The following is a 21,718-nucleotide window of genomic DNA, read 5'->3' on the forward strand; positions in this document are numbered from 1 at the left end:
GAGTGTCTGCTCCTTTAAGGGTATCTGGTCAAGAACCTTTTTCAATGCAAAAAGAGATAATAAGAAAAGGAGTAAGTCATAAACAAAAGTGGGTAGGAATTAGAGATCGGGACAACAAAGGGAACCTTGTGGTAGGAGTCTACTACAGGCCTCCTGACCAGGCAGAGCCTGTCGATGATGCCTTCTTACTCCAGCTGGAAGAGGCATCACGATCACAGGCTCTCATTCTGCTGGGTGACTTTAACCACCCTGACATCTGTTGGAAAAGCAACACGGCTGGCTGCAGGCACTCCAGGAAGCTTCTAGAGTGCCTAGACGACAACTCCTTGAGACAAGAAATCACCAGCCCTACTCGAGGAGATGCATTGTTGGACTTGTTGGTCACAAATGCAAGTGAGGCCATCAGGGATATCAAAGTTGAAGGCAGTCTGGGCTGCAGTGATCATGCCCTAGTGCAGTTCACTCTCTTAAGAAGTTTGAAGCCCAAGAGGAACACCATCAGGACGCTAAATTTTAAGAAAGCGAACTTCCAACTCTTCAAGGAGTTAGTAAATAGGACCCCATGGGAAACTGCCCTTAGGGACAAGGGAGCAGAACAAAGCTGGCAGATCTTTAAGGATGCTCTCCATAGAGCACAAAAGATCTCAATCCCAACATGTAGGAAATTGGGTAAGGAAGGCAAGAAACCACCATGGTTGAGCCGGGACCTGCTGGTCAAACTAAGGGGTAAGATGGGGCTACACAGGAAATGGAAGAAGGGACAGGCAACCTGGGAAGAGTATAGGGATGTTGCCCAGCTGTGTAGGAATGAGGTCAGGGAGGCCAAGGCACAGCTAGAATTGGACTTGGCAAGGGACATAAAGAAAAACAAGAAAGGCTTCTACAGGTACATTAACCAGAAAAGGAAGGTTAAAGAAAATGTAACCCCCTAATGAGCAGCAATGGGGAACTTGTATCAATGGAAGAAGAGAAGGCAGAAGTTCTCAATAATTTTTTTGCCTCAGTCTTCACTGGCAACCCCTCTCCTCCTAGCTCCTGTATTGATGGCCCACAAGTTGAGGATCCAGGTGACAAAGTCCATCCCACTATAACTGAAGGCATGGTACGTGATCACCTAAGGAATCTAAAGATATACAAGTCCATGGGACCTGATGAAATCCATCCCAGAAGGAACTGGCTGATGAAGTTGCAAAGCCACTTTCCATGATATTCGAAAAGTCATGGCAGTCAGGTGAAGTCCCTGCAGACTGGAAGAAAGGAAACTTCACACCCATTTTTAAAAAGGGAAGAAAGGAGGACCCTGGGAACTACCGACCTGTCAGCCTCACCTCTGTGCCTGGGAAGATCGTGGAACAGATCCTTCTGGATTCCATGCTTGGGCACATGGAGGACAGGGGGATGATTCAGGACAGCCAACATGGCTTTACTAGGGGCAAGTCCTGCCTGACTAACCTAGTGGCCTTCTATGATGAAGTGACTAGGTCAGTAGACAAGGGGCGACCTATGGATGTAATCTATCTGGACTTCTGTAAGGCCTTTGACACAGTTCCTCACAACATTCTACTTGCCAAATTGGAGGGATACGGATTTGATGGGTGGACGGTTCGGTGGATAAGGAATTGGCTGAATGGTCGCACCCAGAGGGTGGTACTCAATGGCTTGAAGTCCAGATGGAGAGCAGTGACTAGTGGTGTCCCTCAAGGGTCCGTGCTGGGACCAGTACTGTTTAACATTTTTATCAAAGACATAGACAGAGGGATTGAGAGCACCATCAGCAAGTTTGCAGATGACACCAAGCTGTGTGGTGTTGTCGATACACCGGAGGGACGGGATGTCATTCAGAGGGACCTGGACAGGCTGGAGAAGTGGGCCCAGATGAACCTCATGAGGTTCAACAAAAGCAAGTGCAGGATTCTGCACCTGGGAAGAAACAATCCTCAGTATAAATACAGACTGGGGGATGAGGTATTAGAAAGCAGCCCTGAGGAAAGGGACTTGGGGGTGTTGATGGACGAGAAGCTGGACATGAGCAGGCAATGTGCTCTCGCAGCCCAAAAGGCCAATCACATCCTGGGCTGCATCAAAAGAAGTGTTGCCAGCAGATCCAGAGAGGTGATTCTGCCACTTTGCTCTGGTGAGACCTCACCTGGAGTACTGTGTGCAGGTCTGGAGCCCTCAATATAGAAAGGACATGGACCTGATGGAGTGGTTCCAGAGGAGGGCCACCAAAATGATCAGGGGGCTGGAGCACCTCTCCTGTGAGGACAGACTGAGGGAGCTGGGGTTGTTTAGCTTGGAGAAAAGGAGGCTCCGGGGAGACCTCATAGCGACCTTCCAGTACCTGAGGGGGGCCTACAGGAAGGCTGGGGAGGGTCTGTTTACAAAGGCCTGCAGTGACAGGACGAGGGGCAATGGTTTTAAGCTGGAGAAGGGGAGATTTAGATTGGATATTAGGAAAAAATTCTTTACCATGAGGGTGGTGGAACACTGGAACAGGTTGCCCAGGGAGGTGGTTGAGGCCCCTTCCCTTGAGATATTCAAGGTGAAGCTCGACGAGGCCCTGGGCAACCTGGTCTAGTTGGGGGTGTCCCTGCTGACTGCGGGGAGGTCGGACTAGATGACCTTTGGAGGTCCCTTCCGGCCTGGACCAATCTATGAATCTATGAATCTATGAAAACATACAGGACATTCATAAGAACCAAACCTGGTGAGTCACGCTAATTGATGAGGGCAAGTGAGACTGTGAGAACATTTATTCCAGCAAGGTTATCTGATGGGGGACCCTGTCAACTGGGAAACTAAAGGAAAAGGGGGAAACAACAAACAATATATACTGACACAGACCTGACCAAAGAAATGTGGAGAAAACAACAGGAAACAAACCTCACCAGTTACACTAATTGATGGGCTACCAAGAAACCACATGCATAGCTCCCAGGAAGATCAACCTAGACTTTCCAACTGAAAAGACTGTAAACCATGGGAATCCGGACAGGGAGGGGTGCAGGAATGGATAGAGCTGTACAAACCTATGGGGAACAGGGAGAAACATACATAACTGGTAATAATAACTTTTCTGCTTATAGTTCAGTTATAAGTGTTACAGACCCTCAGTATCTTAGTCAAAGTTCTCGTGGGTAAGAAACACTGGAAACCTGGATAACAGTTAAGAAGCTGTGCAAGTTAGTACTTTAGCGCTATTTTATTTAACAATGTGCATAGAGAAGATAGAAAAATCACCTACCAAGGAGATCAGTAGGAATATCCTGGATGTGCCAGATCAGACCAAACACACTGTTTCAAAGAGAAACCAGTGTTTTTTACCAGTTTGACATTTCTCCAGGCAACTCTAGCTTCTGCAGCTTATTGTAAAATGTATCCACTATTTTTCTTTAAATAAAATATATTGCAGTGCTATATACTTATTGAGTCTGGGATTACAACAGTTCTTTCACACCTTCAACCTCTTTTTGTCTTAATGTGCGTTCTTGAGATGAGAATGATGAAGCAGCATTTACAAGAGTTTCCATGAAAAGAGAAAAGAAAAATATAATTTATGCAAACTAAAAGTGTTCTACTTTTACCAAGTAAACTATGCAAAGAACCTGCATAAAGGTAAATAACAGTTTTATAAATCAAACCTTAAGTGCCTAAATGCATTCCTGTTTCAGGCAGTAATTTAAAGAGTTGAAGCAGAAACATCTTCTTTGCAGCCATTATAATTCAAACACTGAAACTTGTAAACCTTTTATTATGGCCCTTTTTCAAAATGCCTATGCCTAATGCAAGAAAAGTATTCCTACTTCTAGTAATTTGCGCTATCAGAGAGGTACAAACAGTGAAAGTACCCTGTAGGTACTTTATTTGTAGGCTGTATCTGTAAAAAATACCATTTTTGTAATTACTTCAAACATAATTTCAGGTATGATACGATGTAAATCTTTTCCACCCTGAGCGTTTATTCACAAACTGATGTGCACCTCAGATAACTTACATGAAGTCAGCGAATGAGACCCTTCTAATGGCGAAAGAACCCACAGATCCAAATTCCAGATTGCATGTCCAGTAGATGTGATAATGCAGATCACATAGAGATGTGAGATGCTCACTAAAGATTTAGTTTCAGAATCCAGTCTCAAGATGTTGCCTGATAGTTGGCTTCCACCTTGAAAATCAGTATCACTGGTTTCAGCTGTCTCCTTCACACAGAGACAATAATTATTATCACTGACGGGGGGTGAAACATCTGTAATATACAAATTACCTATGCTTAAATCTCTGATTATTTATTTATTTTTACCAGGGTATTCCCAGGAATTCGTGTCAGCAAATGACTTAAATGATTTTTTTTAAAAAAAAATAATCAAATTAAGAAAATATGGATGTACCATATAGAGAATATATTAGGAAAAGCTTTTTGAAAAAGCCAAGTTACAGATGGAAATCAGTTTTTGTGATATCTGTTTTCCCCTTCTTGAGTTCTACATCAATTTTATTTTTTTTTCAGTTCAGGATCAAAGTCCAATACTAATATTTTACCCTCACTGATTTATGAGAATGTGATTTCCAGCTTTTGCAACATTGTTATAGCATTGGCCCCTGCATGCCAATATCGTGGTGCTCACAATGAGCAGTAAATCAAAACCTCACATGAGTTTGAAGCTCATAAACTGTTAATTCCCCAAAAGGTGACCCAATTTGTCAAACAAAATGACCGCCTGATTGAATTAACTCCAGTATAAATATTTCATCTCAGTATTAAGGTAGATTTGAGCAAAACCAGAAGCAGAATCCTCTGGAATCTAAAACATTTACAAAATGAAGACTTATCTTCCAGCATATTGCAGCACTGACCTAGTTTGCGTGCATTTTCATAGCAACAACAGACATATGATTAGTCTTTGCTTAAAAGGTATCAATCATAATTACAATCTGGAAACAGTAGCTGCTAAAGTGGGTAAAAGCATTTTAAGACTGTTAATAGTGAAAGCATGGAGCTATACAACAGACACAATCTACAGATTTTTCAGCTGCTAAATCACAAACAGTATTTCTTGCTTTTAGAATGGGTTGGGTTTTGTTTTTTTACATTGGTGACTGATTCACTTGCCTTGACTGTTTTTCATTAAAAGAGATAAGAATAAACAAGAACATATATGCAATGTACTAGAAAGCCCATCATATTTCAGGATACTCAATAACATTAAAATAAAAGAAGGGAATAAAACTTGGCAGCCCTGACTAACTGAAGTAGACTGCTGAACACTGCCTTCATTACACTACACTGTCACAGAGTGCTAGGCTCTAAATTAATAAAGTCTGAAGACAAGAATTCTTTGTAAGTGATCTGGAAAGCCTGGCTATTTAAAAATAGAAACCATTAGGTATTTTACTGATCTCCAAACACTTTTCTAGGAAGTGAAAGGACTGCACAGCTATCTTAGTAGATAGGGTTGTGAACAATTCATTGGATGTACAAAACAACTGATGTGAGGATTCATTACTATTTTCAAACAGAATGTGTCCTGAAAAAATGAGATGAGCAATTTTAGGCACTAGTATGTGTCTAAAGGTATTACCTAGAAAAACACTCTCCAAAAAATAACCTGTCTGATAGGGGTCTCTCCATCTTTTTCTGGATACAATCTAATTTCTTTACACAAACCATATTGCTTTAGAAGATAATTTTTGATCTCTTTGAAAATGAATGATAGGGGGCCTACAGGAAAGATGGGGAGGGACCCTGTCTGGGAGCATAGCAAATAGTATGAGGGGTAATGGTTTTAAAAAAGGAAGAAGATATATTTAGATGAGATATTAGGAAGAAGTTTTTCACTATGAGGGTGGTGAGGCACTGGAACTTGTTGCCCAGACAAATTCTGGATGTTCCTTCCCTCGAAGTGTTCAAGACCAGGTTGGAAGGGGCTTTGAGCAACCTGGCCTAGCGGAAGGTGTCCCTGCCTATGGAAGGGGGTTGGAACTAGATGAACTTTAATCATGGAATCACGGAATCATGAATCTAAACCATTCTATGATTCTGTGATATGATTGTATCAAGTCATTAAAATATGTAATTTTCATTATTCTTGGAAGGCTGGAAGGTACCATAAGGATCAAGTCCCACTCCTAGGTTTTATTTTAGTTAAATTTATTTCAGTAAATATTTTATTTAAATAGATAAGGTACCTGTGATGCTATGAAAGTAAACATTTGAATTTCATTCCCTTTCCTTCAAGTTTGAATAAATTTTATACATGCTTTAGATCTATGTCATTTAAAAATACTCAGTTAAGTTTGCTCCCAAATAATGTGGGAATAATTTTATATGCTGGTTTACTGTCTTTTTTGTTAAAAGGTCCTTACAAAGCAAGTTTCTTTTCACGTTATTGGTCTGATACAAAGCTCATTTAAAAGTCAGAGAATCCACAGATTTTAGGTCTGGATAGTTTTTCCATTGTGTCTTCCACGTCTAGTCTCTTTTACTCTACCTTCCTTTATGTAAATATTTTCCTGGGGGAAAATATGCATATGTGCTATGGTCACACATTTAGGAATATATATGAAATAACAGCAAATAAAGCCTCTGAGTTGTGAGTATGTCTCACCAGAGGGTGACTAGGCAGAATGTGCGTGCCTTTGTCATCAAGTAGGTACACTGAACAAGGAGGAATTATTGGCTGTGGATCAGGTAGTTTAAGGAGAAGCTGTGTGGAAGAGCTTGGGATGGGAGAAATGGCAGGAGTTTAGGCAAAATAGTTCTGCAAAAGTGGCAGGTGCCCTACAACTTCATCTGTGGCCCTACCTTCCTCATCAGATTATTTCCTTAGAACTCCACTTCAACAATTGAATAACTGTAACAGAACAGTAATGACATCAAAGTGACATAGCTTTCAGAAAAAAATAGTCAAATCATTATGAAGGCATTTCAGTTTTGGTATTGTAAGTGTTTTGTGATTTTGGAAATTCATCAGTACAGAAATATTTTTTAAGAACAGTCTTGTGCATAAAAATAGTCATTTAGACTTTTTCTTTTGGCAATGCTGAGTCAAGTTTTACCATGTCTAAGTACATATCACATATATACATGAATTGCATGTGATATTTTTAGTATAATACAAAGCTAAACTTGAAGTCCTCAAAATAATGTGTAAACAACAATTTTACTTCACTATAATAGGATTTTCTTAACCAACGTATACAAAACTATTGACAAAATTAATACACCGCATTTCCTTGACTCTAAAACAGATTGCTTTGGATTTTTTTTTTTTTTGTGAAAGCAATAATAAAAAAGATTTTTATTACAAAAAAATGAAGTGCTTAAATCTCCTGTTGAGTCTGTATCCCAATTTTTAAACATCCTCTGTTCACATAGTACACAACTCTGTACATTTCAGAGAACTTTAACCAAAACATGCAGCGATATCTTTACCCTGAATGCAATTACAGTGACTTGGAGTGAACTGCTGGTGATTGCGTTCTTCAGGATAAAGTACTTAAAGGATTGGCTCCTCTGTTGAGATTGCCACAAGGCAACTTGAATTGAGAATACTTAGTGTCTTTCATTCAGTTAGCTATGATTTTCTTACCAATATTCCAGTTCAACTTTTACTGACAGATTTTATCTACGATGCTTCCACTTTTTTTAGCAGATATGATTTTAATGAGGTAACAACAATTTTAAGAGTTAATTAAAAATTACAAGAGGTGCCACTTCCCAGTATCACACGAGTACACATTACCAGTCCTTAAACAACCAGCAGTGAAACGAACAAAGAAAATTTTAAAAGAGTTCTTATCCATATTTGCAGTTTGTCATGGCTAGTGATTATCATAAATTAAGTTTTCCTATATTTCTTATGCTTCCATTTAGATGGAAGCATTTGTGAAGTGTGAAGTGTGTGAACCTTTCATTTGTGACGTGTGAAGGAACACAGTAGAAAAGGACAGGAAAAGGAGATGAGACTAGCACAGTAAAATGGCAGTGGAATTCAGAGGATGTGACTGCATAAAGGCTGTCTTAAAATCTCAAAATCTTGCAGTCACCAACCAAAACACAGGTCACAGTTAGTTGCTGTTATATTAATGAGGAGTGAGGGAGACCTCACAGTAAAGAAAATGTTGATGAATGGCAAGCATTTAAGTAGAAATGCCTTTCCAGGCAGAAATTTATCCAAGGAGTACCTGCTTCATTATAGTGTCCTCTGCAGTAATGATTTAATAATTTAAAAGAGAAAGCACCAGCTACTGAATTATCAGTAGAACTTCCTATTCAACATACTGTAACAGTTTGCCATTCAAAGCTTTGACCCACTTCGTTTGTAAGAGCTAATGGAGTAGCAATTTAAGTGATTTAGCCTGAAGGTATATAGAATTTTTCTAACTAAAAAAACCCTGTTCTGCCAATGGATATTTGTACCGTCAAGAAATCCATCCATTATTATAAAGACAACAGGTAGTAACTGCTGTGATTAAGTTGGCCAACACTTTCCATTATAAGATCCTGTTTCAGTTACTCCCAGTTTTAGTTAAAAAATAACCAGAAGTTCATTTATGGATGAAAAAGCATCCTATAGAAGGTATTGACTAAGGATAGGAAAGGAAACTGAGCTTAGGATCCTGGAAGTGGGAAATGTGAGATAAAGGAACCACAGGCAATGAAATAAAATGAGCACTAAAAGAGAGATAGAAAGATGTTACTATCCTTTTTGGTCAAATAGATGCTTTCAGTAAGTAAGGAAACCACAAATGGGATCAGTGGCCTAATCTGATAGCAGAAGAGAGAATAGAAACCAGATGCAGGATTGAGATATGACTGATACAAAGCCTGAGAAAAAAAATGGTCATTGATGAATGGAAGAGTGATCAGTTCTGGCTTTGCTAAGCATTTGGGAAAAGCAGCTCCTCATGAGCTCATGTACAGCTCCCCAGATTACTGGATATTTTACATTAATCTCTCATGTCTTAGTTTTTCATTTATAAAAAGGAGATACTAATAACCACTCACTTCACAGGGACATTGTAAAAATAAATTTATTAATGTTCATGAAGCATTTGGATGCTGTAATGATGAGCACCATGAAAAGCTTCTGAGGAAATTAATTTTGTCTTCAGAGTTGGTTTTGAATAGTCTGAATTAATGAAGGTGGGGGGCTGTGCACTCAACAATAGAAAATAGTACACTGTTCAGTAAGCGAGCAGTAATTTTTCTGTGACCTGAAAGAGTCTAGGGGGTCTAATATGAAAAAAAAGTGATTGCGTGACAAATCTATATTGTAGGACTCTTGCATGCAAGGCATAATTCAGATTGCATAGACAACAATACATCCCTCATCCCATAGCTTCGATGTTTGACCTTGCAACTCCAATAAAATTCCGTGTAATATTTAATGTGTAGTTAGACACACAGTATACAACACAGTATACAAGTTTCTAACTTAATGTATAGTCTTTTAATTAGTGCAGTGTATGGAGTGGGTAGGTGGGTGGGCTCAGGATTTACATATTTATAGAATGCTGCGGGCATTTTTACATAATTCCATGCTTGGTGAGATATAGGGCTGAAACCCAATTAAAGGGTGCGTTTTGGTTTTTGCATTGTTTAGCTCTGTGTGTGTGTCTGTATATGGAGACAGGTTACAATACATTTTATGGAGACGATTTGCTCCTTTTTATATACGTACCATGTTCCATGAAAGAAACTTCTGATATCTGACTTTTAAAACCAGTACAGAAGAAATTACGAACTTCTGGGTCCTGGTGTGCAGATGTAACACATCTACCCAATCTCACTGACTATCGTGTTGCTCACTTGACATTACCACCACATGGTGGTCATAGAGGATGCTTTCGATGCTATCGTTATCGCTAGTGAGAAATTATTCTTGGAGCTTGTTTTGATTTTATCCTTAAAATAAATACATGAAATTCTATGCAAAATGACAGTGATATTACCATGCTCATTATTTTGAGTGCAAAACTTTACAAATAAAATTGATAATTATTACAGTTGACAATACTTTCCATCTTTGTAGCATTAGATAATTTAATTAATTTTATCATTGTGCTCTTAACACTAGTGCAAATATCAAGAACAACAAAGGACAAATTGCCCCTGGAACTGCACACTGTTCTGAAGTTCTATTACCATTCTTGTCTTCTCCCATCCCTAAACCGAAAGCATATCTTTCTGTTTCTGGTATCTCATGCTTCATATGGAATCAGCTATATAAGTTATATTGTCTATATGAAAAATCAAAGAAAGGCAACCATTGAATTTGGGGTCATATTTAGACTGACTTGAATTCTATCCCATCAACTTTTCCTATTAATTTTTATTAAACTAGCTAAAAAGCTTATCTGTATTCTTCTAATTTCCTTTGTCAGTCTGACTCAGCTTGACTTCTGCTAATTCCAACTTTATCCATATGTCTCACAGCCTTCTAGATGTTGTTTTCTTTGATGATCAATATCCTTCATTCATTGCAGGCTTCTCTTAAACTTAACACATCCTTTGCAGTGTTAACTCAGCTAGAACTCAACTCTTTCTCAGAAGTTTTCCCCTGAGTTCCAAAAGTATTATCAAAAGTTACTCCACTGCTTTTATTTATATTCAAGTGCTGTTCCTGAGCAGGTCAGTTTAAATGCCCTGTCCACTTCTCTCTTCTTCCCTCCCAGCCTTGTGCTGCCCTCTCCCTCATACTATCACAAGTATCTGTGCACCTGTGTTTATGTCAGACAAGTTTCTTTCTCAACCAGATCAGAAGCCTGATCTAATTCTCAGAAAAAGCCACAATACAGCTTGGTCTTGGCACAGAATTCTCCCTCAGCCTTTTAAAATTTCTCATATTTAGTAATGCGAGTCTTAATTACTGTCATCTATATTTAAATGGCAAGACTAATGGTTCATTAGCATGATAAATTAGATAGTGAAAGACAGGTAAGTAGGTTATAGACAGGTTAAACACCAGCCTCCCAGTCCTGCAGAGAGATGCACAATGCTAAAATGAGAAGTCAGTGGATGTACTATGCATCTTCAAATGACTGCTGTAATTACATTTCAACCTGTGTCTCCCTACATGACTAATTTCTATTAATGCTTCCACAGAACACAAAATATAAAATGCATTTTTAAAGTACATTTTCAGCAGAACTTAAACCTCAGAATACTTTTTTGGCATCAAAACTTATGTAGCAAGAAATGAACTTGACAAGATTAATAAATCTCATTTATATTTGAATACTTTGAAATAATCATAACTTTTTTTGGTGTTTGATGGATATAAGGATCAATGAGGTTGAAGTTATGCCTGTGTGCAATTCAAATAGAATGAGATTATAAATGTTGCTCAATGGAGTACATCCAGAATTGATATCCTTTTCTGAAGCTAGTAATTTATTATAATGAGAGTCAAATTTGCACTGTATTGATGTATAATCCCTAATTAGGGATCTGACCTCAACTGCTCAAGCTGCCTTCATTCTAATACTACCATACAAAAGAAGAAACCCTTTTGGGTTCCTACTTTAGAGTTTCCTGAGTTTTGGCTCTCAGCTTTGTCAAAATGCCCCACTCAGGGTGAGTTAATCTGTGGTTTCACCACACAAAAATCAAATTAATGAAGTGAAGGAATGAGATAGTTGTTTGTAAGGACACACATAGACTAAACAGCTTCTTTCAGGAGAACAATCAAAGCCTAATATTTTGCCTTACAGAATGTCTCTGGAACACAGTGCTGGTGAGTACAGTCTTCTCATGTTCCTGAGTATCACCTTACAGTAAGAATTCATGTGTAGCTGAGATTCTTCAGACTTAATCTCCCATTTTAAGATGTCTGTTCCAAGTATTTCATAACTGAAACATCAAAATGCAGACTGAGAGTTAAGGAAGGATGGACACAGACTGGACGAAAATTTGAGTAGCTTTGCTTAGTGCTTTTTAGCTGTCTTCACAGTTTTTGATCACCTCTCAAGTGCTGATATTATTTATTTCTCCAGACTTGCTTTGAGACTTGGATGAAAGATTCACTCATGTAAAGCAAGGTCAAAGGCAGATTTTCATCAAAGATTCACCATAGCCATAATGATGAACCCAGATCTACCTTTTCCAACAGGAAAGCTTCTTTGAGAACTGCTGGATAAAAGGAATTGTAATGAGTTCTGCTATTTTTAAGGCATGAAGTTTATTATTCTAAGCTATTTATTCACTTTAAGAAAGAAAGGATCAAGAAATGAATGGCAGAAGGCTTAATTAAACCTATTATGTGTCTGTCATGATGACACTATGGTAACAAATCCATACAGACGGTTTCAACTCTTGCTTTAGAAATTGTTGTGTTTAACAACAACAAAGAGTTTAAGCATATGCTCAACTTTAAACACACACATCATCCCATCAACTTCAAAAAGATCATGCAAATATTTTAAGATTAAATACTTTTTTTAGACTAGGGGCAAAGTTCTTCACTTCTTGCACCATTGAACTTAGTTGTATAAGATGAATGTTTCTATAAACAACGAAGTATCACTACAGCTAAAATTCAAATAACTTGCTTTTCTAAAGTTGAAATTAAAAAAGAAGTTCTAATTTGACTCAAAGCTTCATTTTTTTCAAATTTTATATGAAAAAAATACATATCCTTCAGTTTAAAATTCCTTCTGATTCTCTTAACAAAACAAAGGGCTAGATTTGCAGAATTGTGAAGTAGATATGCGCAAGTGGTTTGAATGTTTATGTGGGAAACTGTGGCCTGGGCAGTTGATCTGAGTCCTACAGGTCACTGAAGACCTTAGCCTTGAAATCTCACTTTGTAAGCAAGATCTCACAATCTTTCCTTGTGAAATTGTCCACCTTGCACAAATAAATAATGAAAGTGAGTCTCCACATCTGAACTATGCAGAAAAAAATCCGAAAGTTTTATAGTGCAAATCACTACTGTAGCTATTCTTTACCAACGTAGTAACATTCTCCACATTGCTGTGATGGTTTCAGAACAAAACAATGCCCAATTTAGGCTGTATTACAGAACGATCAGGGACATTTTAACAAATGAAAGCATGACTAGCTGCATTCTGATTTCTTTTCCCACTCAGCTCGTTCTCATCTTTCTTTTATAGTATTTAACACTGTTTATCTTTGTATGTTGATATGAAAATTTTGATATTGTAATGTGACCAAACATTTTGTTACATTGTGAATTTTGGAATTAACATGAAAAATCAAGGTTTTTCTTATGTTTAGAGGGTTGTGATTAAATCAACTCTTTACAAATTAATATTAGAAAATTATGGAGTAAGCCCAACAAGATGTCCAGGAAGCATGATGACAAGAAAGAAAACATGGATCTTTAAGCTCATTTTTTAGGTGGTGAACTTGCTAACAGGCTGTCAGAAGTGTGTTGTGATGGAATGGGCAGTGCAAGGCTGTCTCCTCAGAAAACTATTGATTTATATGTCTGCATCATGGCTGACTTCTTATTCTGTACCTCACTGGACAGCCATGGTAGCTCATCAATTGGAAAAGGATATTTAAATTTTATCTAATCAATACCCTTCTCTGTAGATTAAATTAAAAAAAAGGAAAATGATACAAAAAAGCCTGTGACAATCAGATTAATAAAATTGCAGTGAGAAGTTCCATAAATGACAAGTGAGAAGTTATTTCCCCCTACCACTTCTCTATTTTTTTTAGCTCAGGCTGTAAATATCATGGAGATGGTAGGCTTGTGAAAGGTTGAATAATCCACAGAGAGAGAAAAGCAATTTTGTTTTGTGACCTAGTAGAACAGAGACTGTACATGTAGCAAAGGTAAGCACAAAATACATCCACTGTTGTAGCCAAAGTTGTAGCACACTGTTCCAAAGAGAGCCTGTGGAACCCAGCACAAAAAATATGCAGCTGTTTTGCGGTAAAGCAGGTAGATTTAGTCAATTTGGAATATCTGGGTTTTTTTCCAGTTTCCCATCAGGTTTAAGTCACTTACTCTTTTTTAGCTCCAGTACAGATGCCTAAAGTAGCCAGTATTGAGCAATTAATATTAAAGTTTCATTTTTAAATCCTCCCTTTAGGTTACACACATTTCTAACAACAGAAATGAAAGCAGATAAGAGATCAAGCTAAAACCATCCAATGATCATAGAATCATAGAATGGCTAGAGTTGGAAAGGACCTTAAAGATCATCGAGTTCCAACCCCCCTGCCATGGGCAGGGACACCTCTCACTAGAGCAGATTGCTCAAAGCCCCATCCAGCCTGGCCTTGAACACTTCCAGGGATGGGGCATCCACAACTTCCCTGGGCAACCTGTTCCAGTGCCTCACCACCCTCACTGTAAAGAATTTCTTCCTTATATCTAATCTAAATCTCTTCTCTTCCAATTTAAAACCATTGCCCCTTGTCCTGTCACCACTCTTCCTGACAAAGAGTCCCTCTTCAGCTCTTCTGTAGGCTCCCTTCAGGTATTGATAGGCTGTTATAAGGTCTCCCCGGAGCCTTCTCTTCTCCAGGCTGAACAACCCCAGCTCTCTCAGTCTGTCTTCATAGGAGAGGTGCTCCATCCCTCTGATCATCCTCGTGGCCCTCCGCTGGACCCGTTCCAACAGGTCCATGTCCTTTCTGTGTTGAGGACTCCAAAGCTGGACACAGTACTCCAGGAGGGGTCTCACGAGCGCAGAGTAGAGGGGCAGAATCACCTCGCGAGACCTGCTGGCCACACTTCTCCTGATGCAGCCCAGGACACGGTTGGCTCTCTGGGCTGCCAGTGCACACTGCCTGCTCATGTTGAGCTTCTCATCCATAAGCACTCCCAAGTCCTTCTCCTCGGGGCTGCTCTCCAGCCATTCTCCACCCAACTTGTATTTGTGCCTGGGGTTGCCACGTCCCAGGTGCAGGACCCTGCACTTGGCTTGGTTGAACTTCATGCAATTTGCACAAGCCCACCTCTCCAGCCTGTCTAGGTCCCTCTGGATGGCATCCCTTCCCTCCAGCGTGTCAACTGCGCCACCGAGCTTGGTGTCATCAGCAAACTTGCTGAGGGTGCACTCTATCCCACTGTCCATGTCACCGACAAAGATGTTAAATAGTACTGGTCCCAGTACCGACCCCTGCGGAACACCACTCGTTACTGGCCGCCACCTGGACATTGAGCCATTGATTGTAACCCTTTGGATGCGGCCATCCAGCCAGTTCCTTATCCACCGAGTGGTCCATCCATCGAATCCATGAGTTTCCAATTTTGAGACCAGGATGTCGTGCAGGACAGTGTCAAATGCTTTGCATAAGTCCAGGTAAATGACGTCAGTCGCTCTGCCCTTGTCTACCAGGTCTGTGGCAGTATTGTAAAAGGCCACCAAATTTGTCAGGCACGATTTGCCCTTGGTGAAGCCATGTTGGCTGTTTCCAATCACTTCTTTATTCTCCATGTGCCTTAGCAAGGATTTCAGGAGGATCTGCTCCATGATCTTGCCAGGCACGGAGGTGAGACTGACCGGCCTGTAGTTTCCCGGGTCTTCTTTGTTTCCTTTTTTGAATATTGGAGTTATGTTCCCTTTTTTCCAGTCAGTGGGAACTTCACCAGACTGCCACGATTTCTCAAATATGATGGAGAGGGGCTTAGCAACTTCGTCCGCCAGTTCTCTCAGGACCCATGGATGGATATCATCAGGTCCCATGGACGGATTTCATCAGGTCCCATGGACTTATGCACCTTCAGGTTCTTTAAGAGGTCTCGAACCTCGTCTTCTTGTACTGTGGGTGGTTCTTCATTCCCAGAGCCCCTGTTCTTGCCCTCCGTGACTTGGGCAGTGTGGTTAGGGCCCTTGCCAGTGAAGACTGAGGCAAAGAAGTCATTCAGTAGCTCAGCCTTATCCATATCCTGGGTGACCAGGTCTCCCGTTTTCTTCCGGAGGGGACCCACAGCTTCCCTCGTCTTATTTTTATCCCTGATATATCTATAGAAATTCTTCTTGTTATTTTTCACATCCCTGGCTAGATTTAGTTCTGCCTGGGCTTTCGCTTGCCTGATCAGGTTTCTGGTGACTCGGACAGCTTCTCTGTATTCTTCCCAGTCTACCATTCCCTGCTTCCACCCTCTATAGGCCTCCTTTTTGGTCCTGAGTTTGTCCAGCAGTTCCTTGTTCATCCACGCCGGCCTACTGGCTATTTTGCCCGATTTCTTCTTTTTTGGGATGCACCTCTCCTGAGCTTGGAGGAGGCAATCCTTAAATACCACCCAGCTTTTTTGGGCCCCTCTCCCTTCCAGTTCTTTTTCCCACGCTACCTTACCAATCAGATCTCTCAGGAGATCAAAGTCTGCTCTTTTGAAGTCCAGGGTAGCCAGCTTGCTGCGCACCCTGCTTGCTGCCTTATGAATCTTGAATTCTATCATCTCATGGTCACTGCAGCCGAGGCTACCCTTGAATTTGACATTCCCGACCAGCCCCTCCTTGTTGGTGAGGACAAGGTCCAGCACTGCTGGATGATGTGTGTGCTTAGTGCATAAAATACTTCATAAAACTTTTACAGTTTGTTATTAAGTTTGATATCCTCAAAACACTTTCGATGTTATGCACTTCTTTAGAATTACTAGGTGTTTAACAAAGTTGGGTTTCTGCTTGCAGCAACTATAAGTTTGCTTAGTTCCTTTATTTGGGTGATGCTCTTGCCCTCATACATACACTTTTTTTTTTTTTTTTTTTTCAGTAAAAGCTTGAGCTAGAATAACTATCCCTTTTCTACTTACATGGACTGCAGTATCTTTAAAGATGTGTTTGGGATTTGAAGTACTCTTCTATAGAGCTAGCCACACCCAGAACTACAAAATTCATTAAGATGGGCTAAAAGAATTTAGTAATTAGTGTTCTAGAGATCTTACATTTTAGTGAGACGATTAGAATCTTGTTAAGAAAACAATATACTTTGTATATGAACTATTCCTTGTGAATGTGAAGTATAAATGACATTTGAAGCTGCAGCAAACTGATAGCTTTTTATCTTTTAAACAACCTGCTATGAGCAAACTTCTGAAATGTGACTTTAAACATAAGATTTTTGTGATCAAGAATTCTGATTTGCTTGACATTTTGTCAATGCTATCTTTGGGCTTTTTTCCCCACAGTTTTTCTGCATAAAATTCTACTGAAGACAAAAGAAATTCTTGGGAAATATTTGCCTTTATTGAAACATATATTTTTCCTTAATTTCTGTTACAGTATGGAGTTTTTTCCTCCTTTTTGTTTTTTTCTTAATTTCTTAGAATAGCATAAAACAGCGTGATCTTAAGCATAAAAAAATCATAGGAAATGTGAAGAAGGGAAAAAGAAAAAAAAAGAATTTTTTCTGTGTTTCAATCTTCTTAAATATTTACTATGATAATTTAAAATTTTGAGCAGACCTTTAATGGCATATAACTAGTCATTCCACTTTGCTCCATAAAAATAACCAGTGATACAGAAGGCTATTTCAAATGTTGTATCTCTAAACACATATAAAACTGTATCTTTTTCAAATCCAAAGACATTGTATAAGGATTTCAAAATCCTATTTTAATTATGCACACATATGTAAATGACGGAGAACATAAACATTTATATTTGTAATGAATGACCAATGCTGAACTACATGATAATAACCATAGCAACTGGGCTTTTGGCCATGCAATTGTGAGAAAACTAAGAGCCAATGCAATAAACATGCTCTCCTTTTTCAAGTTTTGTGACATTTTTGCATAGTCATGTTACAGCACATGCTTTTTCCTGTAAGACAGTGTCAAAGGCCTTGTTTAATGGTCCCTATTGTTTCCTTTTGAGCTGTATGCCATTTCTCTCTTTAATTAGAAGAAAACTTTTCAAGCTGCAAAGACGTTGCTGTTTTCCACAGCAGTACAAATATGCACTCAAGCAAATCCATGAACTTAATTTTTAAATTTTTTCTTTGAAAGTAGCAAGTTTCTAAGCTTCTGGAATCCATGGCTTTCAGTGAAAAAGGGGAAACTGAATGCCATTATGTGTAGTTCTGTATCTCATAATCAGAAATGCCTTGGTTTATCCCTGGGATTATAAATTACCCTTCAAGCCACTAAAGCCCAGTAAAATTGCAGGGCACCAATTACTTTAATTGCTTTAGGGTTAGGACCTTTCCTTATAAAAATCTTTTTCAGTGCTTTACTTTCTGTCTTACTGAAAATAACTGGAGACATGCAAGCCTGCTGTTAACAAGCAATACTATAAAATGTCCTACTTCAATTATACGGAAATTTTATCTTACAGTATTTCATTACAAACATGACATTTTAAAAAATCTTACATTTATTTCAGGGTAATGTAAACTAATCTTTGTCTAGATCATCTCTACCAATCTATATAATGCTTTAGAGCTCATGCTAGTTATTGAATGAACATAGCCTAATATAATTGTATACTACAGCACCCCAGGTTGTTTTCAGGTAATTAATGAATGTAAATGCAAGAAAAATAGTTATTAATAAATGAGATTTTATAGATTAATTGGTTAAAATATCTTAATATGGAAAATTTCCTAATTTATTTCAGAAAGACTGTGATTACACTACAGAAATTTTTCTAGATATGAAGTAAGAGGTCTCCAAAATACTATGTTTTAAATAATAAAACCATCCTTCATGCTATAAAGTATGGATGTGGGAAAGGAACGGAAGATCGGCGAGGAGGACTGTAAATACGCTCAAGTGACTTGCATGTGGGGTGCTGGAAAACACATATATCACACTAATTGTTGCTTAGTTTTGTGTGCTGAACAAGTAGGACATCTGCACTTAGATAACACAGGCCTGGGATGGACTCAGAGGCACCTTATCAAACATGCCTGAGATTCCTGCCCTGCTGTTGAAGTGATCAAAGCACAACGGAAAACTCTGCCTGCAAGAATCCTTGAAATACAGGCCCAAACAGCAAGTGGGAGCTCTCTCGCTCTCTCACTCCCTTGCTAACAAGGACTCTCTTGCTAATAAGGACTCTCACTCGGCGGTGCCTGCGTCCCCTGCTTGCCTGCCTCTGCCTGGGTTCTGCTTCAGAGGTTCCCTGATTCATGAGGTATTGAGATTAATTTTGTTCTTTGCCCTTAATCCATGGTTTTGTGGTTGTTCCTGTGTCCTGCCTGCCATCGGCTCACACATTGGATATTCCCTTTAAGCATCTGAAAAGCACATTTAAGTTTCCTAGAGGAAACAGAGTATTAGCACTTTGGGAACCAGTGTGAACTTTATATCACCCAAGATATTAGGATGAAAGTATTCCATCTTTCCTTTAAGAAAATTTATCTGAACTTTCTGGTCAAATTCAAGACAGTGTCTTAGATATTTTAAAGCTAAAATGACAATAAAAATCTTTATTTTAAATTTGCTTTGGATCTGACTAAAACATTTCTGTGATATAAGCTTCTAATAGGTTGCTATGAATTTACAGTACGGTGACACCAATTTATACTGTGAGTTTCTGCATGATGCAAATATTATTTCAACAGGAACACGCCAGTTCTTTAAGATCAGGGATTTGAAGAAGCATCAAATCAAGAGCAGAAGAGAAAGTGTCATGCTACAAAGAAGGTATAAATACACATTGAACTTGAAATTGCTCTTTTGAAGGGGTTGCTCACAAAATTCTAAACTCACCAAATCCAACCTTTTCTTTCTTATACTTTTTTTTACAACCTTACCTAAATTTGTTTTATTGTAAGAGGTAATATTGTAACTAGAAGTACATGGTATCCTGAATGAACCATGGAGGTAGCTACTGAAAGCCATAGCCCTTCTGTTGTTTTGAGCTTCAGCTCTCAGTTTCTCTGCAATTTTTTTCAGCTGGAGGTCAAATGGCCACCTGTTAACCATGCACCTGAAATGGGAACAGAAATCTGAGGTTCAGAGCCCTGGAACTATCTATATTTACCAATTGACAGGTTCTCTAAACAAGTGATTTGCTTTATGACAGTTTTCTTGTCTAAAAGAAAAAATGTAACAGAATTTTCTCAGAGCTATGTTTAAGACTGAGGTCCGATAATACTGTGATAAGGCCACTGTTGCAATGTTCAGAGTTTTAACCACACTGCCCTGAGATGAAGAAACTTTGACAAATGTCAGTATTCCTACCGGCTCAGAAGTAAGTGGACAGTGCCATGATCTTGCTAACAAATACCTTAACAGGATCTGCAGCAGATAAGACTAAAATTATAGATTTGAGAGGCCTGGCTTTACCACGGAGGGGTAGAGTAAAGGAGGATCTCAGAGCCCACACCATCTCTGCTGGGTTCTCCATGTCACCCTATGTTAGTGGATGTGCAGGTAGGCAACTCTTCCTTAACCCCACTGTTTTCCAGTTGTGGCTATATGAAGATGGGCTTCGTATTTCATGATAATGTCCTATTTTCAGCAGGATCTGAGAAATTAGGATGGAGTTCTTTTGGTGTTTCTGCCTCTTAAAACCCCTCATGGTAGGATTTACCTAGATAAAGCACTAAAATGGTGTTGGTTACCTTCCTGTAAAGTGCTGAAGGGAGGTAGAACATCTGAAATTATGGGCCCATTTTTCCTGATAGTATGTTTGAAAAAGAGCATGCTATAGATAGACCATAGCATTTACTCAGGATCATGAATTGTTGATAGCTTCTGGAAAGTATATTGTAGTGTATGATTTCAAAAGCTGTGACATTTCCAGTTTCCATTAAAAACTACAAAAAAAAAATCTCAGTCTCATAATGTGTGAACATAGGTATGATATGTATGCATGAACTTAGACATAAATAATATATATTTATATAAATATATACTTACAAAACTGTGCTCCCACACACATAGTTACAGATACAGAGTATGCTGCAGATATACAGGCAGTTTATCCAACTCTATTCCTAAGTTTACAGTTCTTTTTCTTCTGCTCAGATACTGTCAAAATGATATATTTTTCAGGAAAGTAGCAACGAATGAAACATATCATTGCAGAATATTCAAGAACATCATTAGAGGATAGCATTTGGGATCATGTACTAGAGTTACTTTCCCTGATAGTTGATTCTATTTTAACAATAAAAAGTCCACAGAAAAATGTCCACTCCTACCCACTGAGCATTTTATTTCTGATTTTGAGATGCTAGCCCAACAAAGTCAGTAGACAGTGTAACTTTTGTGTAATGTATTCAAATTACAATTTAGAGCCTTATCAAGCAATGTAATGATCTCATTTATCCATGTTAAAAAAATTGTTACTCACATGCAAACTGAAGAACAGCCTCCCTGCTTAATATACTGCCAAACACGTTGGTGGTTAAACACTGGTACTGTCCAGAATCCTTCATTTCACTGGGGTTGTTGATGATCAAACTTCCTTCTATTAAACTGAAGCGATAATCACTTTCAATGTCAATTTCAGTTCCATTTCGAAGCCATCTTAGGAAAATAGAAAGAAACTATGTGAGTCTTTTATGGACAAAAGGAAGGCAGAGTATACAGAACTTGCTAGCCTCAGCTGTTAAAAGGATGACAGCTACTCAAAGACAGCCTGTGCTTGTCTTTGGCAACCTGTTATTTTGGCAAAGCTTGGGATGGAGATATTTTACAACACATGCCTGACAAAAGCTAAGTTTTTCTGAAAAAAACCCCACAAATAAAAACAGATCTTCAGCCTCTGAAGAGAAAGCATATTTTTTGTTTTGCTGATGCTGAATCAAACTAGTGATGTCTTTTTTTCTTTTTTT

General features: G+C 38.8%; 1 protein-coding gene across 1 annotated transcript in view; it reads right to left on the reverse strand.

Annotated features, from left to right (window-relative positions):
• CNTN5 (contactin 5) overlaps window positions 1-21,718 on the reverse strand; it is a 273,540-nt gene that overhangs the window by 233,641 nt on the left and 18,181 nt on the right. The window contains exon 4 of the mRNA XM_074150159.1: window positions 21,235-21,410. Within this exon, the coding sequence (XP_074006260.1) occupies window positions 21,235-21,410 (176 nt within the window). The remainder of the gene's footprint in view (window positions 1-21,234; window positions 21,411-21,718) is intronic.

This window comes from Numenius arquata, chromosome 1 (assembly GCF_964106895.1).
Source record: "Numenius arquata chromosome 1, bNumArq3.hap1.1, whole genome shotgun sequence".
Classification (NCBI taxonomy): Eukaryota; Metazoa; Chordata; class Aves; order Charadriiformes; family Scolopacidae; genus Numenius; species Numenius arquata.